Raw genomic sequence first — 19,484 nt, 5'->3', positions numbered from 1 at the left:
CGCGCAGCGAGAGGCGCTCAAGGGGTGCTCGGCGGTGTTTTGGGCAGGGGCTCGGGGCGCGGATCCGCAGCTCTTCCCCTCACCTGCGGGGCGGCCGCGGATGCGCGTAGCCCCCCTCTTACCCCGGGCCGGCCGAAGGGGGTAAAGCCCCCACCTCGGGCAGCAGCACGCAAAGAAACCGTGCGGCACAAACTTTCTGTCCCCTCTTCCCTCCCGAACTGGACTCCGGAGGGTTACGAGGGAGAAGGAGGGAAGAAAGGGAGGGAGGGAGGGAAGAGAGGGGGTTAGACCGCTCTGCAACATTATTGGCTGCGTGGCCGGGCTGGTGCTCGCCGGGAGAGCATGCCCATTGGGGGGGTATAAAAGGTATAAAAGCCGGAGCGCCCTGCCTGTCTCCTCGCTCGTGGGGCAGCAGCCAGGAGCAGCGGGCACTGAGGCAGCCGGCCCCTTCGCCCCCACCAAAGGGACGCACTCAGTAAACACAAAAGTGAGAGCCACCCAAGGGGCAGCCAAAGCAGGAGAGAAAGAGAAGGGAAGAAAAACAAAAAAAGGCGAAAAACAACCCTGAAAAAAAAAAAAAAAGAAAGAAAGAAAAAGGAAAAGGAGAGGAAAGGAAAGCGTTCGCTCGCTCTTTTTCTAGAATAACAAAATACCTGATCGTAACAAAATAACATCCTTCAGACAAAATCCAGCAGGGACTTGACATACCAAAAAGGCAAGGCGAGGAGAAGGTGCCAGGGCTCGGGGAAGGCAAGCCAAAGCCGCGATCGCTGCCAGGGCAGGAGAGCAGCATGTCAAGCGCCGGGGCACACACGGATGAGCGCTGCCGGCAGCCCGCCTTTCTCCCCGGCCCGCCGCCGCCGCCGCAAGAAGTTGAGAGTAGCAGCGCCAAGGTAAGCGCCGCTCCGCGCTGCTCCTCGGCGGGCAGAGCACGGTGGGATTCCTGAGCCGAGCCCAGCCGAGCCGAGCCGAGCCGTGCCGCCCCGGGCACCGCCGAGCCATCCCGGGCAGAGCCGCGCTGCCCGCCGTCCCCACGCGTGTCACTAGAGGGACCCCGAGCGCCGGGCCAGCCGCGGGCGGCGGGGCGGCCCCGCTGCGGTGGGGGGTGCGGGGTATCCCCGCCGGGCCGGGCCGGGCCGGGCCGTGCCGCCCGCCGGGGATGCTGCCGGGCCGGGGACGGGGATGCTGCAGGCGGGACGGGGACGGGGATGCTGCCGGCGGGGCGGAGGCGCGGTCCCGCGTGGGCAGCACCGTGCGGGGGCCGGGCCGGGGCTATGCGAGGTCACGCAGGGCTGAGCGGCCCCCGGGTGCCCCCCGCGCTCCCTCCGCGCCCCGGCGGCTGCGGGAGAGCAGAGAGACGCGCGGGGAGGGGAGCGGAGCGGAGCGGCGGTTCTCCGGCTCCGGAGAGCGGGGAGATTATTAAACTCTCTTCTGCAAAACACTGCGGTGTGTTTGGTCTCGGGAGGGATAAAAATACAGGGAGGAAAAACAAGAAAGCGGAGCCAAAATGGAGTGAGAGTTAATGGTTGGCGTGCAGCCTTCGACTTTCTGTGATTTTTTTGTAAATTTGTTTTTTTCTTCTTCTTCTTCCTTCCCAATTGCTTTTCCCTATAGTAATTGTTTTAAGAGCGCAACTTGGAAAGGTTTTAGCACTCAGTTGAGCAGTAGGGAATTGGGGCACATGAGGGAACTCGGATTTAGCGTAACTGTACCAGCAGATGTGGCTGCCTCGCCTCCAGCCAGGGGGACTTCAGCAGGGTTGCTGATACGCCAGGTCTCGCTAGGGTGGTGTGGAGCAATCAAGTGTAAAAACAAGGTTTGTGTGGGTGGTTTTAAACAGACACCTCGGGAGAGCCTCTGCTTTCAACCCAGGCTTCCTATACAAAATCTGTAGTTTTCTTCCAAATGCTGGGAATGTGCTTGGGAGACTGAGGCCTGTTTTTCTTTGGGTTTGTTTATTGTCAGGTTGTGTGTGTATGTGGGTGGCTTTTTTTTTTTTTTTTTCCCCTTTTACTTTGCAGGGTTCAACGTGTTGGGATTTTTTATTCCTCCTCTTGCCTTGATTTAGAGTGGAGTTGAGGAGCCTGGGTCGTGGGGTTTTGTTAAGGATGACTTTGTGCTAAGGACATCTGGAGGTATAAAACTGACTGACACTTCTGATTTGAGTTCCACTGTGCTGTTTTGGACCCAACTTGACAGTTTTGGTGGGGGTGAATGGGTCAGGGCTGTAAATCTTGCTCCGTGTTGTTGACACCCACACAAGTTCACTCAGCCTTTCAAAGGGGCTATCCCAGCTCCTGTGAAAATTCATTAAGGGATAAAAGATTTGACACCGCGGGTCCCCTCCCACCGCTGCATGAAATTCGAGAGCCAAAATGTGTCTGCGTGTGTGTCCCAGCGCTCTTTCTGACAGGTGATCTTTTTTTCAGCCTGGCTGCAGGGCTGCTGCTTTGACCAGTCAACCCAGAGTTGTCAGTGCGTGTCTTCCCCTTGATTCCTATAGGCTTCAGCACGAGTCCAGCTTGCCTCACAGAGCACCAGAGAAAAGCGTTTCTGTACTTTTCTTTTTTTAAATAAAGCAAACACAGCAGGTGAGGTCTTATTTTTAGAGGGACCCGAGGAGTTGGTGTGTTTCCAGCAGTGCATACGAGCACTGTAAGTGGCCCACCCTCTCCCAGCTTGTGTCCTGGGGCTGACCTCTCCGATCCTTCTTTGGATTGTCTTTGCTTTTAAAAGCTGATGAGTGTCTTAGAGGGGAAAGCGATATCAGCCTCCCTCGGCGTGGTTGTGTGAGGGGTCAGGAGAGGTGGGGGGCACCAAGAGAGGAAGTCTGCCTTGGTGTTACAGCCTGGCTCTGAAAGGGTTAAAGTTGCTCTGCCAAGACATAAAGCAAGTTCAACGTGTTGTGGGAATATCACTTGCCAGTAGACTCCAGTCACTACAGTTCCTGATTTAACAGCTTAACTTGCTGTTAACTTTCCCTGATATACTCCAGGTTTTGGAAGGGAATGCAGAAAGGAGAGAGGAACAATAAAGAAAGGAGTTAACTGAGGCTACTAAAACGGACTTAAATCCCTTCTCTGGGTCCTGCCAGCTGTCTTTAGAAGGGTTAAGCAAGATTGCATTTCCTTTTTTTTTTAATACAATAAATCAAATATTTCTGGGCTGCATACCAAAATTTATGCAATACACTCTTACTCCCCAGTGGGGTGAGTAAATGGTACTGAATACCCCATTCACCTCTTTCAGCTTGATTTTTCCACAGGCACAGTAGTTCTCCTGCAGCACGTATAGACATGGGGTGCCCGCAGTGCTTCCCTGCCTGCCCTGGCTCCTGTCCCACAGGCAGAGGAGGCAGGTACCTCTCTGGGCTCATGGGATGGAAGGCAGAAAGGTGACCCCCACACTGGGGCAGAGTGGGCTGCTGATGGGGACGAGCAGTGAAGACAAAAAAAGTGAGGTCTAAAAATAGCAGCAGTATTGCCAGCCTCAGCCATATGAATGTCATGCGAGCCAGGTGCCAAGAAGCAGAAAGTATTTTATTTTTTTCAAGCCTGAGCTAAACAGCAAAACCCCTGGTCCTCCTGAGTTGTTTTTATTTGCCTGACAACTCAGTGGTCAAAAGTTTAGTGTTATGAAGCTTGCGTCTTCCAAGCTGTGGGTGGTTGGAAATCTCCTTTCTCTTTCAGATGAAAAGAGAGTCTTTTCTGTGGCATAGTATGAGGTGATTCCTCTGCCTTCAGGTACTGCTGGGCACCTCATCCCCGTGCCTCTGCCCAAGATGTGGCTCCTGGGTGGTTTTCAGCTGCCAAGGCACCTGCCTCTCACACTGGCTTCCATTATCCCTTTGCTCCTTGGCACCTTGGGGCATCGTGGCCCAGTGCCCTGGGTGAGGTTGGGTTGTCCTGTGGGCAGGGGTGGCGTTCACTTGGCACTTGTGAGGTTGGCACACACCCACATCCTGCTCCTTTGGGACAGCCACGCTCAGAATCGGGTCAACTCCCCACTCTCCTGGGGCTGTCCATGGGGAGGAGTAATGCAGAGAGGCAGATGTTCAGCATCTCTCACAGGCAATCATCAGAGTAGCAAAACATCAGTCTGCCTTTTTTTTTTTTTTTTTTTTTTTTTTTTTTTTTTTTTTTTTTGAAGAGGTGGAGTGTGAGGGCTGCTGGGATGTATAAACTGGGGGTTTCCCCCTCTGGCATGTGCCACTGGGTTTGGGCTGATGACTTTTCTTTTGCCATGGTCCCTTTTAAATGTTGCACTGCTCCACAAAGAAGCAAGATTTTTTTTTTTCTTTTTGCTTTCCAAATCCAAATTTTACAGACTGGGCCATCTGTCAATTCCCTCCTACGTTGTTCTGTTCATATTAAATTGCAATGAAGGCCAGACAGAAGAAGGAATTAGGTCAGACAGGAGGTTTTGTCTCTGTTTTTGGGGAGATATTTGTTGCCCAAGAGGCATCGTGGTTTGGTTTGCTCAGCACAAGCCTGGATGCAAGGGATGCCTGAGCTGTACTCTGAGACTTGGCAACTGGGCCTTTTAGCACATTGTGGCCTCTTGGCCCCCAACTCTCCAGCAGCTGGACAGAAACTGTCAATCCAGCTGATTCAGCAGCAGATCCTGAAAAAATCCTTTAACAGTCTCGGGTGGGAGGGTGACTCCACTGCAGACCTGCCCTCAGGCTCACTCCCAGCACACCACAGCTACTCCAAGGAACCCTCTCTGTTGGACCTTTCTGCTGGCTGGGGCCTGCCTAGAGGTGTTTGGGGGTCCCTGGCCATGGGTGCAGTGATGTGTGCTGCAAGGCAGGACCATCCTGCACATGGCAGCTTGTGGTTGAGCTGGTTCCAGTGGCAGCCTGGCTTTGTGTGGGGTGCTGGGGATGCTGGGAAAGGCATGAGAAGGCCATAAAGAATAGAGAGCAAAGAAGACCCTCTCCAGGGAGGGAGAGGCCAGCAGTGTGTGCTGGCACCTTGTCTGAGACTGTTCTGCTCTGATAATGCTGCTTCAGATGTGCGTTTTTCAGAGGAGCTTCAGATATGATTCCCAGGATGGTACAGGTCACCTGTGCAACCAAGAAATTTCTCCTGCATCACCCTCTTGCACACCATGTGGGATCCAAGCCCTCCTTAGGAGGAATTTGGTGCTCAGGTTGTTGGGCATATGGCATGTCTTGCTCTGCCATTCCCACTGCATCCTAAAGCCTTTGAGCCCTACCTGGACGCATGAGGAAAAACAGCAGTCAGCATGGTTGGTTGAACCTGCTTTGGCAAGAATGGGACAGTGATAGCTGTAGCCTCTCTTCTAGTAGAGAGAGGACCCTGTCCTTTAGGGAAGTGGCCCACTTCCCTTGTGCTGCCTTATTCCTGTTTCATTTGATGTAAGAGAGGCTTTCCAATAAAATATGAATGTTCTTCCAACCATTGGTATGAACTTGCTCCTTCCTGTTCAACAGCTGAGGAGACCATGCCTGTCGTAATGCTTGGGACTAGAAACTGAAAGCTGCGCTATCCCAGGTTTCCAGTGGAAGATGAAGTCTTGGAGGTATTCACAGGGCTTAGATTCATCATGGTGAGCAGCCATTCAGTTCTGCAACCTGTGCAGCTGGCATGGTGCTTGCACCAACCAGGTCATGGGCTGCAGGTACCCAGCTGTGCCATGACACCCTGTTTTGGGGAGCAGCACCTGCTCCGGCAGCCATGGCAATGCGGGTGCAAGCTGTCCTGCATGGCTCTGCTCATCCCTGCTTGTGAGGGAGGGAAGGACCAATTGAAATGTTATTGAGATGGCACCCTGGGAGCCCTTGTAGCCTTTGTGGAAAGTCTGGGAGCTTTTCATTAGCAGAGTCAGTAGGGCCATAGGGAGAGCGAAGGGCTTACGGGGATGGGTAGGGTTGCAGCTCCATCAAGCTGGAGAGAAACTGCAGCACTGGGTAGTAAATAAAGATGCTCTTTGCTTTGCTGCCTGGTTTCTCATTACACAGCTACTGGAAGGAGCATGGAGAAGACAAGGTGACAGCAGAGGGAAGGGCTGGTGGCTGGTGTGTGGGCTAAGGTGGACTTAGTTGCATTTCACACCTCCACGTTAGCCATGCTCTGGATGGCTCTGGGGCTCTCCCTGTTACTGCCGCTTCAGGGGTGTTTCCTGGCCGGAGTTACAGGGTGTGTGGGCACCTGGAAGGAGCTTGCAGTGGAGACAGGGAAGGCTGCCAGGGGCTTGCAGTATGGCTTGTGCAAGAGCAGGTATTTTCTGAGGAGCACAAGTGTTTTTCCACAGAAGGTATCAGATCTCCCCAGCATCAAATATCACCTGCTGACAAAATCTTGCTCTCCCCTTGCTTCAGAGCATCTCACCCTTTTCTTTAGATTGAATGTGGAAGAAAAATGGTGTTTGTCACCTGTGCCACCAATCAACCCCTTTGTGTCAGAGCTGGCTCTGAGCTGGGGAGGCCAGCATGCAGCCTGCTTATTAGCCACAGTGCCCACAGCCAGCATGAACCTAGCTGGGGACATGGGATCATGTAGGTGTCCTGAAGTCTCATATGAGTGCCTTCAATGGCAACACTGGCTGGTGGCAGATCCGTCACCCTGGCAGTGAGTGCTGGCACTACCTGAGACCTGGGGACACCAGAAATTGGGATTTGCTTGTAAAAACAAAAGGCTGGAAAAGAGACAGGAGCAAGGGGGTTGGTCTGTTGTCAGCTGGAGATCTGGCTCCTGATGCTGTAGCACCAGGGGCATGAATCCAGTGGTGAAAGTGATGCTGCATTCATGTTGGAGAGGCCCACTAAACACCTGTGGGCCACTTGATTAAACAAACAGAGGTGAGAAGGTGGTAAAACACTGCAACTTGGCAGCATGGAGTCAGAGCCTGGTGCCATCCCTCTGCTCCTACTGTGATACAGAACAAAGCCCCTGCAGTGTGCTGAAGGGATCATTGCTACTGGAAAAGCTGGTCCTGGTCCCATCACTTGCTGAGACCAGTTTATTCCCAAGGCTGCTGCCTCTCTTGTCCAGAGCTTTGAAGTGCTCCTGCCAGTCTTGCTGATCTCTGTTAGGACAGGCACAATGCTAAGGCCATCAAAACTTGAGCAGGGGGAATGTCCCCCAGAGCCCACCCAGATCTTGAAACCTCTGTTTTGGCTTTTCGTGCTGCTGATCCCTGTCCTCCTGCTGCTCGGTAGAGCTCATGGCTTGTAAGCATGATGCATTTCTAGCGGTGACAATTTGAGCTACGTGCTACTAAAAATTCGGGAGCAAGGGTGTCTTTATTGCTGGCAGGACCGTATCGGGGCCTCGGGGGACCTGGGCTAATTTCCTGGCTGCGCTGCAGACTTCCCCTGTGACCTTGGGCGAGTCATTTAATCTATCCTGGGCTTCGGCTCCATCTCCGAGCATCCCGGGGGGGTGAGGTAATATTCATTAACTGATATTATTCTCGAGTTGCTCAGACACTATGATGATGAAAGCTGGATGTGAAACCCGGCGTCTTGGTTGAATATTAGGAAGGAGAGGGGATGCTCTGCTTGAGATTAGGGTTGCCACCCACTATCTGCTGTTTTGATATGCTTTTCTTCATTTTGAGCTTACCTGTCTGGTGAAAACCCAGCGTTATTTGGCTGTATGTATATCATGGGGCTCATCCCTGAGGGACTATAATGCCTTGAGCTATTTATGGGTTTTGCCCCATCAGTGGGGCAATAGCATCCTTGCTTTACCACCTGCAGAAGCTGACACAGAGGTAGAGCTGTTTGCTGGAGCCGAGTCTTTGGGCTAGTTAGCAAATGTCCAGGGAGTTTCTTTTTTAATGTTCTGCACTGTCTGACACTGCCTTGCTCCTCCCTAGTGATGCCTCAGGTGTGTTTCCCATGGGACCACATAATTCCTGAGGGATGTCTTCTCAGTCCCAACTCTTGTCAGCAAACACAGCTTGTGCAATCAGCTTCTTGATTGCCTGAGCCTCATCTCTCTCACATGCCCAGGACAAAAGCTGCTCTTCCCAGCTTTCCTCAAAAGCAGCTCTAGAACAGGTTGAAGCTTCATTTGATCTTGCTTCGCATGGACATGTTTTCAGACAGGGCATGAAAACCTGTCATCAGAAGAGGGAAAAAAACCCAAACAAACACCTACTGATAATAATTTGAACAAATTCCCTTTTAAAAAGAGGGAAAATTAAAAAAAAAATCACACGTTGAAAGAGCAGGAGAAATAAAAACCTTTTAGAGGTAGGCTGAAGTGGGATTTTCCAATGGAAAAACAGCTTCAATGCAAACCTTGTCTGCCCAGCGGGCTGAGTGCAGGGAGCAGGGAGCTGGCCTCACCCCAGTGGCTGTTTGTCGCAGCGCTGCCCGTCCTTCCTGCAGCAGCAGCAGCATCCAGACATGTCTGGGCATCAGCAACCCCCCGGCGTGCTGTGGGCAGGGGGGCAGGGGCTGGGGAGGAGGTGGCAGAGAGGGGTCTGTCCCGTGGTCGATGCTAACGCTGTGCCTCTGTCTGTCCCCAGGTGCCGAGGATGTGCGCGGCCAGGCGGATGCTGCTGCTGCTCCTGGCTTTCCTGGCCTACGCGCTGGACTCGGCCGCCGCCTACGGCACAGCGGAGACCCTCTGCGGCGGGGAGCTGGTGGACACGCTGCAGTTCGTCTGCGGGGACAGAGGCTTCTACTTCAGTAAGTGCTGGGCAGCCGCCAGCAGCGGGCAGGGTGCTGCCCCCCACCCCACACCTTGCCTCAGCAGAGCTGGGCTGGGAGGGAAAGGAGAGATTTCCCAACCTGGAGCTTTTCATGATTTCCTTGTATGTGGCAGTAGGCCAGGAGAAGAGCAAGAAAATGGACATGGTCAGGGTGACATGCATCAACTTGGCATTGGTTTTGGGGACTGTCTGGTACCATGGGAAATCTGGGTCCTGCACATGGTTCTCGGGAAAGTTGAATGTCGCTGGGGAACCTTATGTGGCTGGTTCACCAGTGATAAGGGCAAGTCATTACAATAATGAGGATGTCTGCAGCCAGTGCTCTGCTGAGCTTGGGTCCTGGTTTATTTTGAAACTTTGCTGCCTAAGCGTTGCATCCTGACAGCAGGCAGGAAGCTGAGCACTCTCCCCTCCCGGGTAGGCTTTGCTTGGGTATAGCAGCACCTTCTAAGCTGTTCCCTAAACTTTGTGACGTAGCTTTGTGACCTCCCAGCTACTGCTGGTGAGCTTGTTGCTGAAGAGTGATGTCTTACCCCTTTGCAGTGCAGCTAATGCGAAAAAATGCAGGACTGCTGTGTGCAGCATGCAGATGGCTTCAGACCAGCTGGCTGCAGCGGGCTTTCCACCAGGATGCTTTGGGTCTTTGGGCCATTGGCAGTACAATGGATTAGCTGGTATAAACAGGGAGGATGAGGAGTAAAGCAGTGACAATGGATGATCAGTAATCTATGGGCAAAGGTGCCTCAAGTGTGATACCTTTTTTTGGTGTTTCAGTCCCCTGCTCTGCTTGGGAGTGGGAAGACACTGTGTCTTGCTCCCCACTGAGGACTGAGCCCCAGGATGACTGACTACAGGAAAGATGCAAAGCCAAATGGGGAAGAGGATGGAGATACCAGCTGCACATGGTGCATTTGGCAGTCTTGCCTCTGCCTTGGGAAAAGGAATTAAAAAGTCATTTTCAAGTAAACAGGGTGTATTTTTGAGGAGTGGGGTTGAGAACCAGCCTCCCTCTTCTTCCAGTCTGCCTGTGCAGGGAACAACAGGGTCCTGCAAAGTTAGGAAGTGACTTTGGATGTCCCTTCCCAACCTGGATGTCCCTTCCCAACCTGAATGCTTTACCAGACTTGTATCCTGCTGCCTGGTGATGTTGGGGAGAGAGATGCACGGGGTCCCTACACCCAGCCACAGTAGGGCTCAAGTTGGGAAGGGCTTCAGGTTCAGTTTTGGGCAGGTGGTTGGACTGCAGGTGGCTTTGCAGCTCTCTGGGGGCAATCCCCCTGCCCCATCCCAGCTGAGCAGTGGGATCTTCTCATGGCTCCCTGGGCACTGTGGGAAGGTGGCGCTTTTGGGGTGCTCTGGGTGCACTTCCTTGCTGTGATGGAGCCAAGCAGTGAGGGTTTGCGTGTCAGCTGCCCTTCCTCTTTTCATCTCCCCCTTCCCTTACCAGCATGGCAAGGAGGCAAGTGCCTCTCCTGCTCTCACAGCTCTTCCTCTCCCTCTATATGTAGAGGAGCATCTGTCTCTCTCCCTGCTTTCTCTTCCCTCCTCCCTCTCTCTGGGGATGGAAGGGAATGGGGCTTTTGTTTTAAGGTCAAACTGACCTCCTTTCACCTCAAATAACCCAGCTGCCCAGGCCAAAATAAAAACACTTTTGAAGGCAGACAAGTCCCTCGGTGCCAAGTGGCCAGTCGGGTACTCACAAGAGGGTTCTTACTTTATTTCTTTTTGTCCTCTCCTGTCCCCCTTCCCCGCTTCACCTTTTTGAATGTTTCTGGTGAGCCCAAGTACTGGGGATGAAGTACAGTCCAATAATTTAATCCTTTCAGGGTCTGATCTGCCTCTGCCGTGCAGGGCTGAAGACATTTGGGCAATGCCTCCACTTGATGAAGGTTTTGGACATCCCCATTTCACTTAATTTTTCCCTCTCTACCTCCATCAGTTGGCCTCATAGGTGATTATTTCTGACCATGTTCATCTTCACTCCTAAACCCACATGGCTACACTGTTGTCAGCATGTAGATGCAATAGGGCACAATTTTGTTGCACCATTGTGGTTTTACATCTTAAAACCAGGCCTGGATTTGTATTGAGCACCTCACAGCGCAGGATGTGTGACCTGATGAGCAGCCTGTGCTAAAGCAGCTGTTCACATGGGAAATAAATGACTTGGGGAGCCTTGTCCTGTGCATACTTGAAGGCCCACTTGCTAGACAATGGTTTTTGAAGCATCTGACTGATAATATTGGAAAAAAAACCAAAAATGGTATGAAAATCCTTTTTTTTTTTTTTCTGAAGCAATTACTTAAGAACCTGTGATGCTCTGCATTCTCACAACATTCTCACAAGAGAGCACTTTGCTAGTAAAGCTGGCTGTGAGATAGAGCAATCTTTGCATCAGTGCAAGGGGGATGCATGTAGTGATGGTGTCCTGGGAGGCACCATGGCTGGCAGGTGTTTGGGGCTGAGACTGTTGAAGCTGCCTCCAAGAGCTGGGGTTGTAGAAGATCTGCACTAACAGGGGCAGGGCTGGCAGTGCTGAGGTTACCTAGCCACAGAACATGGTAGACATGGTTATGCCAGCTCTGTATCTATCCCAGGCAAGCATGGGCAAGATACAGCTGAATCTGAGCTCGCTTTGCTCTGCACTGGTGATGCCTCCTCTCTGTGACTTTTAAGTCTTTTGGGTTGGCCAGCAGCTGCTGTCAAGGTGGTGGTTTCCTGCCATGGCACTGTGGCAGGATTGGTACCTCTGCTCCCCAGCACCCACCCAGGGACAGTGTCACAGCCCACGGAGGGATGCTGAGTCCAGCCTGGAGTGAAAAGCAGGGCAGGTCGAGAGGAAGCCTCAGCCCTGAAGTTGCTGTCATGCAGCGCTGGCAGGGAGGGAGAAGGGGCTGCAGGGGGAGAGGCGGCCGACTTCTCTGTAAACAACAGCTCCTGTTTCCTCCTTTCCAACAGCTGATAAGAATTTAGCTCTTTGCAGCCGCTTGTGCTGACGGGGCACATTCTTGCGCACCCGCCGCTCCCGAATAATACTAGGAAAAAGCAGGGGGGAAAGTGCGGTGCCGGGGTGGGGGAGGGCCAGGCCGGGGGCACTGGGACGGGGCCCGGTGCTGCACAAAGGCCCCCTTGTTGCTCCCAACATTCCTGCGACAGGGGCACGGGGACTGTTTACACCCAAAGTCCCCTTCCACTCGGCTGACCGCCTGATTGACCGGAGGAGAGGGGACCCAGCCAGGGTGGCACCAGCACCGTGAACCCCTCCCCGCAGCATCTATTTGGCCCCAGTGAGAGTGGGGAGCCAGGAGCAGTGGGGTGCTTATGATAGGGAAGGGACCCTCCTGTTCCCCATGGCGGTGGCACTGCCACTGCCTTTGGCACAGTGGCATAGCTGAGCTGCGGGTACCTGGCCTCTGGGTTCTCCCAGGAACAGGTTTGCCTTTGTGTTGCTTCTGGGATGCGCTGTCAGGATAGCCCATACCTAGGTAGGAATAACCCCAGCCACCTGGAGGGCTTCACACTGCTGGGCTTTGCATCACTGCACTTTGCATCTCAGGGCTTGTCCCCTCAGCAACGCCGTAGAAGGTTTTGGTGAAGCACAGTTTTGGGAAGAAGGGAGCCTAGCCATTCATTGAAGGCTGAGAGGAAGCGTGTTTCCTCAGGAGGAAGCGGTGGCTGCTGTGATGGGAAGTGGCTCGCGTGCCCCGGCGATGCCGCAGCCTGCTGCCCACGCAGTTCTCCCCTGCGGGCAAGGGACAGAGCAGCAAAACCCTCTCTGGGCTTGGCAGTGGTGGTACAGTGAGATGCCACCCATGGGCAAAAGCTAGGAAATTCAGCCTTTAGTCGCTGCGTAAATTGTGTTACAGAACAAACGCTCTTCCCAATCCAGGTCAGCAGCAGTATTGCTGTTAGCCAGCAATGTCCTGTTGTATCCAGGTACTTTCTGAGACTAAATCCCTGTTCGTTATGTTTGCTTATTTTTTTCCTAAAGTAACTCCCCCCCAGAGGATTGTAGTGGCATTTGGCAAGGTCTGTACGGACAATTATGTAATGGGAAACGTGCCCTATTGGAGAGTCACGGTGGAGCTGGCAGTGGTGCTGGCAAGGGGGATGGCTTGCAGCAGCCTTATGCAGGAGACAAAGGGCAGTACATTGGGGCTGGGGGCCATACATGTGCCTGATTGCCAGTCAGGGGCAGCAATCAGGGAGGAAGAGGCTGTGTCACTGTGGTGGTCCCTGCTGGGAGCTCACCCTGGTGGTGCAGCACCTGGGCATTTGCAAACACGTGCTGACGTGATTTTCCTGTGCGTACCCACACAGAAATTGCCCTTGAAGGCACAGCAGTGAATATAGTCCTGTTTTCCTCATTGTTTTTCTCCTCCCCTCTTCTTTCCAAACAAACACATAACTGCAAGTGGGAAACTTCTGTTTTTGAGAGGAGATATGTAACCTTTGAAAACCTCAACTTCTCCTCAAACCATGTGTGTCATCACTTGTGCAACCTTCTGTTCAGCGGGAGTGTGAATGTAGCCCTTAGGGGATGTGCTAGCAAGAGGGGGAGACTCGAATTTTTTCTCTTTCCTTTCTAAACACTCCTTCTGTCCATATCAGGATGCCTTTGTGGAGCAGCTTAATGCTTCAGCAGCCATGGATTGAATTGGGCGCTGGGATTGATAGGAGCTAAGCAGAGGCCATGTGCAATGCAAGGGTGTTGGTGGAGTGCACCTCTCCCACAGATCTCACTGGGCATTGCATGCACAGAGAAGAATACATGCAGCTGGCCCTGAGCTGGCTGCTGGCCCTGTCTCCTTTGGTTATCACCACCCAGGCTGCCTACTCTGGCAGATGTGGGCACCCAACACATCTGCCCTTCCTTTCAGCAGGGAGGGCCCAATCCACTGTGTTTATTGACCACAAGACAGAAAATTAAACTCCTAACAGAGTTCTCTTTGATGAACCTTTGCCAAGGAGGAAGCATCCTTCTCATCTCCCTGTGGGGCTGGTTAAAGGTCATGCCTGAAATTTTTCTAGAGGAAAAGAGAAGGAAGGTGGTGGCACAAGGGGGATGAATGCGGAAAACAAAGCATTTGGAATGACTCCCAAAGGCAGGTCTCATGGTATGGGTCAGCTGCCCCATCAACCAGCACACTGATGCTGTGTTTGTGTGACCTCTGAGCATGGTGGAAGTGCACCAGCATGGACCAGAGGGCTCCTGGCCTATGTGAACATGACTGATTTTAACAGAGAGCAGGTGCCCTCCTGCAGCGCTCTTAGAGAGGCAGCAGTGAGGCATTTTCGTGGTGTTTTACATGTCAGCATTGTGCATGTGGTGCTCCATTGTGCATGGATGTCTGCATTGAATATGGATGTCTGCATTGCACAGGACTGCATCCCACATGCACACCTGTATTACACATCTGGGGCTGCTTCTCAAATGTGGGGTTGCCCTGTATGGATAGAGAATTGTGCTTTGCACTTTGTCCCAAGGCACTTTGGGTGGGCATCCCGGATGGGATACCCTCCAGGGAAAGTGGTCATGTATGCTCCATGTAAACCAACCTTAGGTCTTCACCAAGGCCTATGACTTGAGTGCCTGCTTCATCAGGAGTGCAAGGGGTGAGGATCATGGGTCATGAAAAGGGCTAATGTGGACAGTCATGTGTGGTCCTGCAGGCCAGCTGGGAGGCGAGGGCTCAGCATGCCACAGTGAGCAGTATTAGGCATTGTGCTTACACCGCTTGCTCTCAGTCTTCTCTATGCCAAAAATCTCCTGGCTGGGATGTGGTACCGGCACCTGTTTGCAAGCTCCACTGTTGCCGGCCTCTGTTTCCCTCCTTCAGAGCACTTTGCTCATGGAAGAGGTGCTCATGGCAGTGTGCAGAAGTCTGGCTGCAAACCCCACAACAGCAAAAGAGCATAACATGCTACGTGCAAAAGCATGGAGAAAATCCTTTTGTTTTGGGTCAGTTTACATCCTGGAAGGTACAATTCCCGAGCAAATTTGCTTTGCATCAGAAATTCAACTTTACCCATCTCTTTTATTTCGAGATGGGGAGGAAACGCAGTAACTGGTGTAAGCTTTTCCTCTGCAGCACTTTGGCCATCATTAAGCCCTGTCATATCATGCACTTGGTCATTGCTGCACCAGACATGGGCTTTTGCATCTTTCTGCAGTCAGAAATGGGAGAGGAACCCTCATTAAAAGATTAAGTTTAATAGCTATTCTTGGCGGGCATGGGAGTCTGTATTCTTTCTGCAGCTGTCTCAGAGCTGTCCCATCTGGTAAAATTTAGCCGCCTTGGTTCACTTCACCTGCCTGAGTGTTGATCCGGCGGAGGGAGGTTGGCAGCCACAACGCTGTGCTGCTTCTTTCTAATAAAATTCACTTGCCAGGATCAACATCAGAGACGGTCGCAGCAATCGGTGCAGTGCTGGCGGTCAGGCTGGGCTTGAGCTTCCTCGCCTCAGCTATGCCCGAGAAGGCTACCCGTGCCAGAGATACAGGAGGGAGATAAACCCCCATCATTTAATAGTGCCTTTAAACTGCTGCTGGAGGCACGTGTTGGCATCAGTAGCATTTGTCTGGGAAGGTCTTAACGTGAGACTTGGCTGGTTTGCGGGTGTGTGTCAGCTGGTCTGGGAGAAGCGCTGCTGTGTTTGGAGGATGTAGAGCCCACCAGTCTCTGGTGGCGGGGATGCCTACAAGGAGCTTGGAAGAGGGTCCATTCCAGGTTGGTGGCTAATGCCAGGGTCTCTGCTGTTGCAGGTAGACCGGTGGGACGAAATAACCGGCGGATCAACCGGGGCATCGTGGAGGAGTGCTGCTTCCGGAGCTGCGACCTGGCTCTGCTGGAAACATACTGCGCCAAATCCGTCAAGTCAGAGCGTGACCTCTCTGCCACTTCCCTGTCAGGCCTGCCAGCACTCAGCAAGGTGAGGAGGCTGCACAGGGATGGTGGTGGCCCTCCTCTGAAATAAACAGGGAGAGAAAAGACAGGAAGGCCGTGGGTGGAGAGAACAAACCCCAGCTGCAAGGTCTGATATTTCTGCAGAACTTTTGAGAGACAGCCACCATTGGCAAGTTGTGCCCAATAGCTTGCCAAAAAGTCAGCTCTTAGTAAGGTGGAGAACCAAAGGTGGGCTGGGTCACAGAGTCATAGCATGGTTTGGATTGGAAGTGACCTTTAAAGGTCATCTAGTGCAACCGCCCTGCAATAAGCATCAACTGGATCAGGTTGCTCAGAGCTCTGTCCAACCTTTCTGTGACTGTTCCCAGGGATGAGGCAATATTTCCATGGGAGGGATGGAGGTCCAAGAAGGGAATCCCCATCTGGAGAGCGAGCAGGCTTGAGCAGAGGCTAGTATTACTATCCCCTCTCCTTGCAGGAGAGCTTCCAGAAGCCCTCGCATGGCAAATACTCCAAGTACGACGTGTGGCAGAAGAAGAGCTCCCAGCGGCGGCAGCGGGACGCACCCAACATCCTGCGGGCCCGCCAGTACCGGTGGCAGGCGGAGGGGCTGCAGGCGGCCGAGGAAGCCAAGGCACTGCACCGTCCCCTCATCTCCCTGCCCAGCCAGAGGCCCTCAGCAGCACAAGCCTCCCCGGAAACAGCTGGCCCCCAGAAATGAACCCTGACCAGCTGTCTCGATTTTTGATCTCCTGGGGGAGGGCGGGAGGACTGGTGATTCCCGCCCCCCCAAGCCCCTCCATCCCCGGGGCCGCTAAGCCGAGGAGCGGGGCGATGGGGCACCCTCACGCTGCTCCGGCCCCAACCAAACAACTGACACAGCAAGGAGGGGATGGCGGCGGCGGCGGTGGCGAGTGGCACCGCTCCCACGGCATCTTCCTTTTGGGGTGGGGGGGAGGGTTGTTTTGTTTCCCACACCTGTTTCGTTCCCCCGCGCCCCCAGTATTTCCAAACCTGTACTTGCAAAGGGACAGTTTGGCACTTGAACTTTTCTGCTGCCGGGTGCTGCGTGACATCCCCGGTGCCAACGCCAGAAGACAAAAGATAGAGCAAGAGGAAAAAAGGATATGAGGTTAAATTCTTTTTTTAATCTTTTTTTTCTCGAGAAGCGTCCATTCCGTGTCTTTCTTGACAGTAAAGTGAAAAATACCCAATAGAACGGGGAGAAACATTGAGGGATAAAATTTTTTTGCCTCATTCCCACCCCACTTTTTTTCTTCTTTTTTTTTGTTTTCTTTTGGTTTTTCTTATTTTTATAACTTTCTTTTGCACCTTTAAAAGAAAAACGTACCTGAGAAGAAGTTCTGAGGAGCCCCCATCTGCGTTTTTGTGTGTGTGCTTCATTACAAGATTCCAAATCGACTTGCACCTTTTTTGAAATCACCGATGACGGGAGAAAGAGAGGAAGAGGAGAAAGAAAGCAAGAAAGAGAGAAGGAAAAGGAAAGGGGAAAGAAGAAAATAGAAAAAAGTGAGCTGATGCTCACTTTAAATGGAGGAGGCGTCTGCATTGCACATTTGCCACGGATTTAGTTGATTTATATATATAATATATTATATAACTTTTTTGGCAAAAAAGCACTATTTTTATGGGACATTTTGTGTAGTATCTGAAGAGGGATTGTAATGTTTAAAATGTGTTATGGTGCTAAAGTAAGTTGGAAGGGAAAAAACCCAGAAATAGCAAGGGAGGGTGGGGAGGGAAGGACAAGATAGCGAATACTGAACTTGAAATTTTAGCTTTTCGTTTTAGGAAAAGTGTGATAAATGTGTTTCTTTTCTCTTCTGAAATATAGCTTGGTCATGACCATATGAGCTAGTTGGCTGTTACTCATGTACACAGATGCACGCACACACAGAATACATCGACACGCATCCTTTTTTTTTTTTGTATAAAAAAAAACCAACAAAAACAACACAACCACCGCAACTTAGACTGAAAGGGAACTGTTCTGGAGACAAACTATTTTGAATGGTGAAGGTGTTGCCGGTTAGAACTCAAGGCCCTGCTTCCACACGGACCCCACTGGACCCCCTGGAGCTTGGCTTCCTGAGCCACAGGGAATCTCGCTCTTCCCTGTCCTCGCTCGAGTGCCGACGGTCCAGCACGCAGGTGGGCAGGCAGCCCTCACACCGAGCCCCTGCAGAATCAGCAGTTCCATGCCCTGCCATCTCCTTTTCCTTCTCTTGCCCTTTGTGTCCTTCTCGCTGGCCCCTGGTGTCCCTGCTCTCCTTCCCTGGCTGCCCTCCCGGGAGCCTGCGGGAGAAGGGGCTGCACCTGCCTGGGGGCTGCCGCAGGGCTGGGAATGCTGCATGGGATGGGGGGAGAGGCAAGTCTCTGGCCTGAGGCTCGGGACTCGGTGAGCAGATGGGTTTGAGAGGTGGGCAGAGGGCTGTAAAATAGGTTGGGTTTAAAATAATATATATTATCTGTCTAGGAACCGTAAAAGGGGGGGAATCAATTACATCTCCCTAATATACTCTCACTTGCTAATAAAATGGGGACACTCTGTTAACCAGTTCTGTACTTGCTTTGTCTTATATATCCATACATTTAAAACATAAAAAAAAAAAAGACTACTTGAATTGTATTCTATTTCGTGGTTTGGAGGGGAGGGTTAGGGGGAGTCTTGAGAGGGGGAGGATTTTAATGTATAATCCTTTTGTTTGTTATTACCTTGCAATGTTGAGCCATGAAGCCTTTGTTTAAAAAAATGGCACTGCAATACACGACAAAGAAAATCCTTTATTTATTTTATTAAATATATATGGAAAAGAATGAAAATCAGTCCAAATTAGGGAGGGGGGATGGGAAGTGGGTGGGGTGGGAAGGCAGAATATAAACAGAGAAATTGCAAATAATTGACTTTTTTTTTTCCTTTTCATGTGTCTTTTTTTAAAAAAACTTAGTTTTTATTTTTTAAAAAGAGAAGTAAAAGCTTTCCTGGATGCTTTGTACCAAAAAAGAAAAAATTAAAAAAAAAAAAAAAAAAAAAAAGAAGAAAACCTGTTAAGCAAATAAATATCCATCCAGAATATGAAGCCTGACTTTTTCTTTTACTTTATTTTTGCCTCTGGGGTGAGAGTTGGGTGGGAAGAAGGCCACACCAAGAGCCACTCCCTATGGAGCAACAGAGTGCACTGCAGCTCCTCTTTTGGAGCTCAAAACTGCAAGAGAGCGTGTGGTACCCTTAAACACAACCATGAAACCTCAGTCCTGTGGCAGATGCCCCCCTGAAACCCCCAATCATCTGCCCAGTGATTCTTGGTGAGAACTGGGGTTGTTTCCCAGCAGCTGTTGGGATTTACCTAACTTTACCAGTTTGGGCTGTTCCCAGGGACCTGAAAGCTGGATGAGACCTGAAGATGGCTGGCAAAAAGAACAAAAAAAGGTTGTGTCTAGGTTAGGTTTCCTGATAGATGGAGTTTCTCTGGTTTCTTGGGGTACATACAGCTTCTCTTTTCATTTTTAGGAATCCCAAAGATCTGCTTTTCATCACATACAAACAACTATCATGCACCACTGCAAATAGGAGGTAAAACACTGCAGTTCCAGTTTAGTAGTAGAGCGGCTGTGGGTAAAACAGTGTCCAAGCATCCCTAATCTGGTAAATGAGTCTGACACCACACTGACTATGCAGCCCCACTGGCATGGCCAAGGCCTCTCTCATGGTGTGGGGCAAGGACCTTGCCAAGCCCAACCTCCTTCCCTAGATGGCTTGGACTGGAAAAGATTTTCCATCTCAAAATTGGAGTTGCTCATTTTGACCCTTGGAAATACATGTTTTAAACCAGTTTCTTTTAAAAATTTGCAATAAACAAAACC

The 19,484-nt window shown here is 51.6% G+C and overlaps 1 protein-coding gene across 1 annotated transcript; it reads left to right on the top strand.

Annotated features, from left to right (window-relative positions):
- Positions 1-312: 312 nt before the first annotated feature.
- On the top strand, positions 313-18,888 carry IGF2 (insulin like growth factor 2). Its single transcript, XM_083863945.1, has 4 exons — positions 313-893; positions 8,506-8,668; positions 15,458-15,624; positions 16,078-18,888. Exons 1-4 carry the CDS (start codon positions 792-794, stop codon positions 16,318-16,320), a joined length of 675 nt encoding a protein of 224 aa, XP_083720071.1. The 5' UTR covers positions 313-791; the 3' UTR covers positions 16,321-18,888.
- Positions 18,889-19,484: the final 596 nt, after the last annotated feature.

Source organism: Zosterops lateralis, assembly GCF_965231275.1.
Source record: "Zosterops lateralis genome assembly, chromosome: 6".
NCBI classification, from domain to species: Eukaryota; Metazoa; Chordata; class Aves; order Passeriformes; family Zosteropidae; genus Zosterops; species Zosterops lateralis.
Note: the sequence above shows the minus strand (reverse complement) of the source record. Positions and strands in the feature narration are given on the sequence as shown.

Bases quoted from the DNA above. Each gene is read 5' to 3' on its own strand.
- IGF2 (XM_083863945.1), top strand. From the start codon at position 792: ATGTCAAGCGCCGGGGCACACACGGATGAGCGCTGCCGGCAGCCCGCC. The intron at 894-8,505 runs GTAAGCGCCGCT...GTCTGTCCCCAG, and splicing joins TTGAGAGTAGCAGCGCCAAG to GTGCCGAGGATGTGCGCGGC. The intron at 15,625-16,077 runs GTGAGGAGGCTG...CTCTCCTTGCAG, and splicing joins GCCTGCCAGCACTCAGCAAG to GAGAGCTTCCAGAAGCCCTC.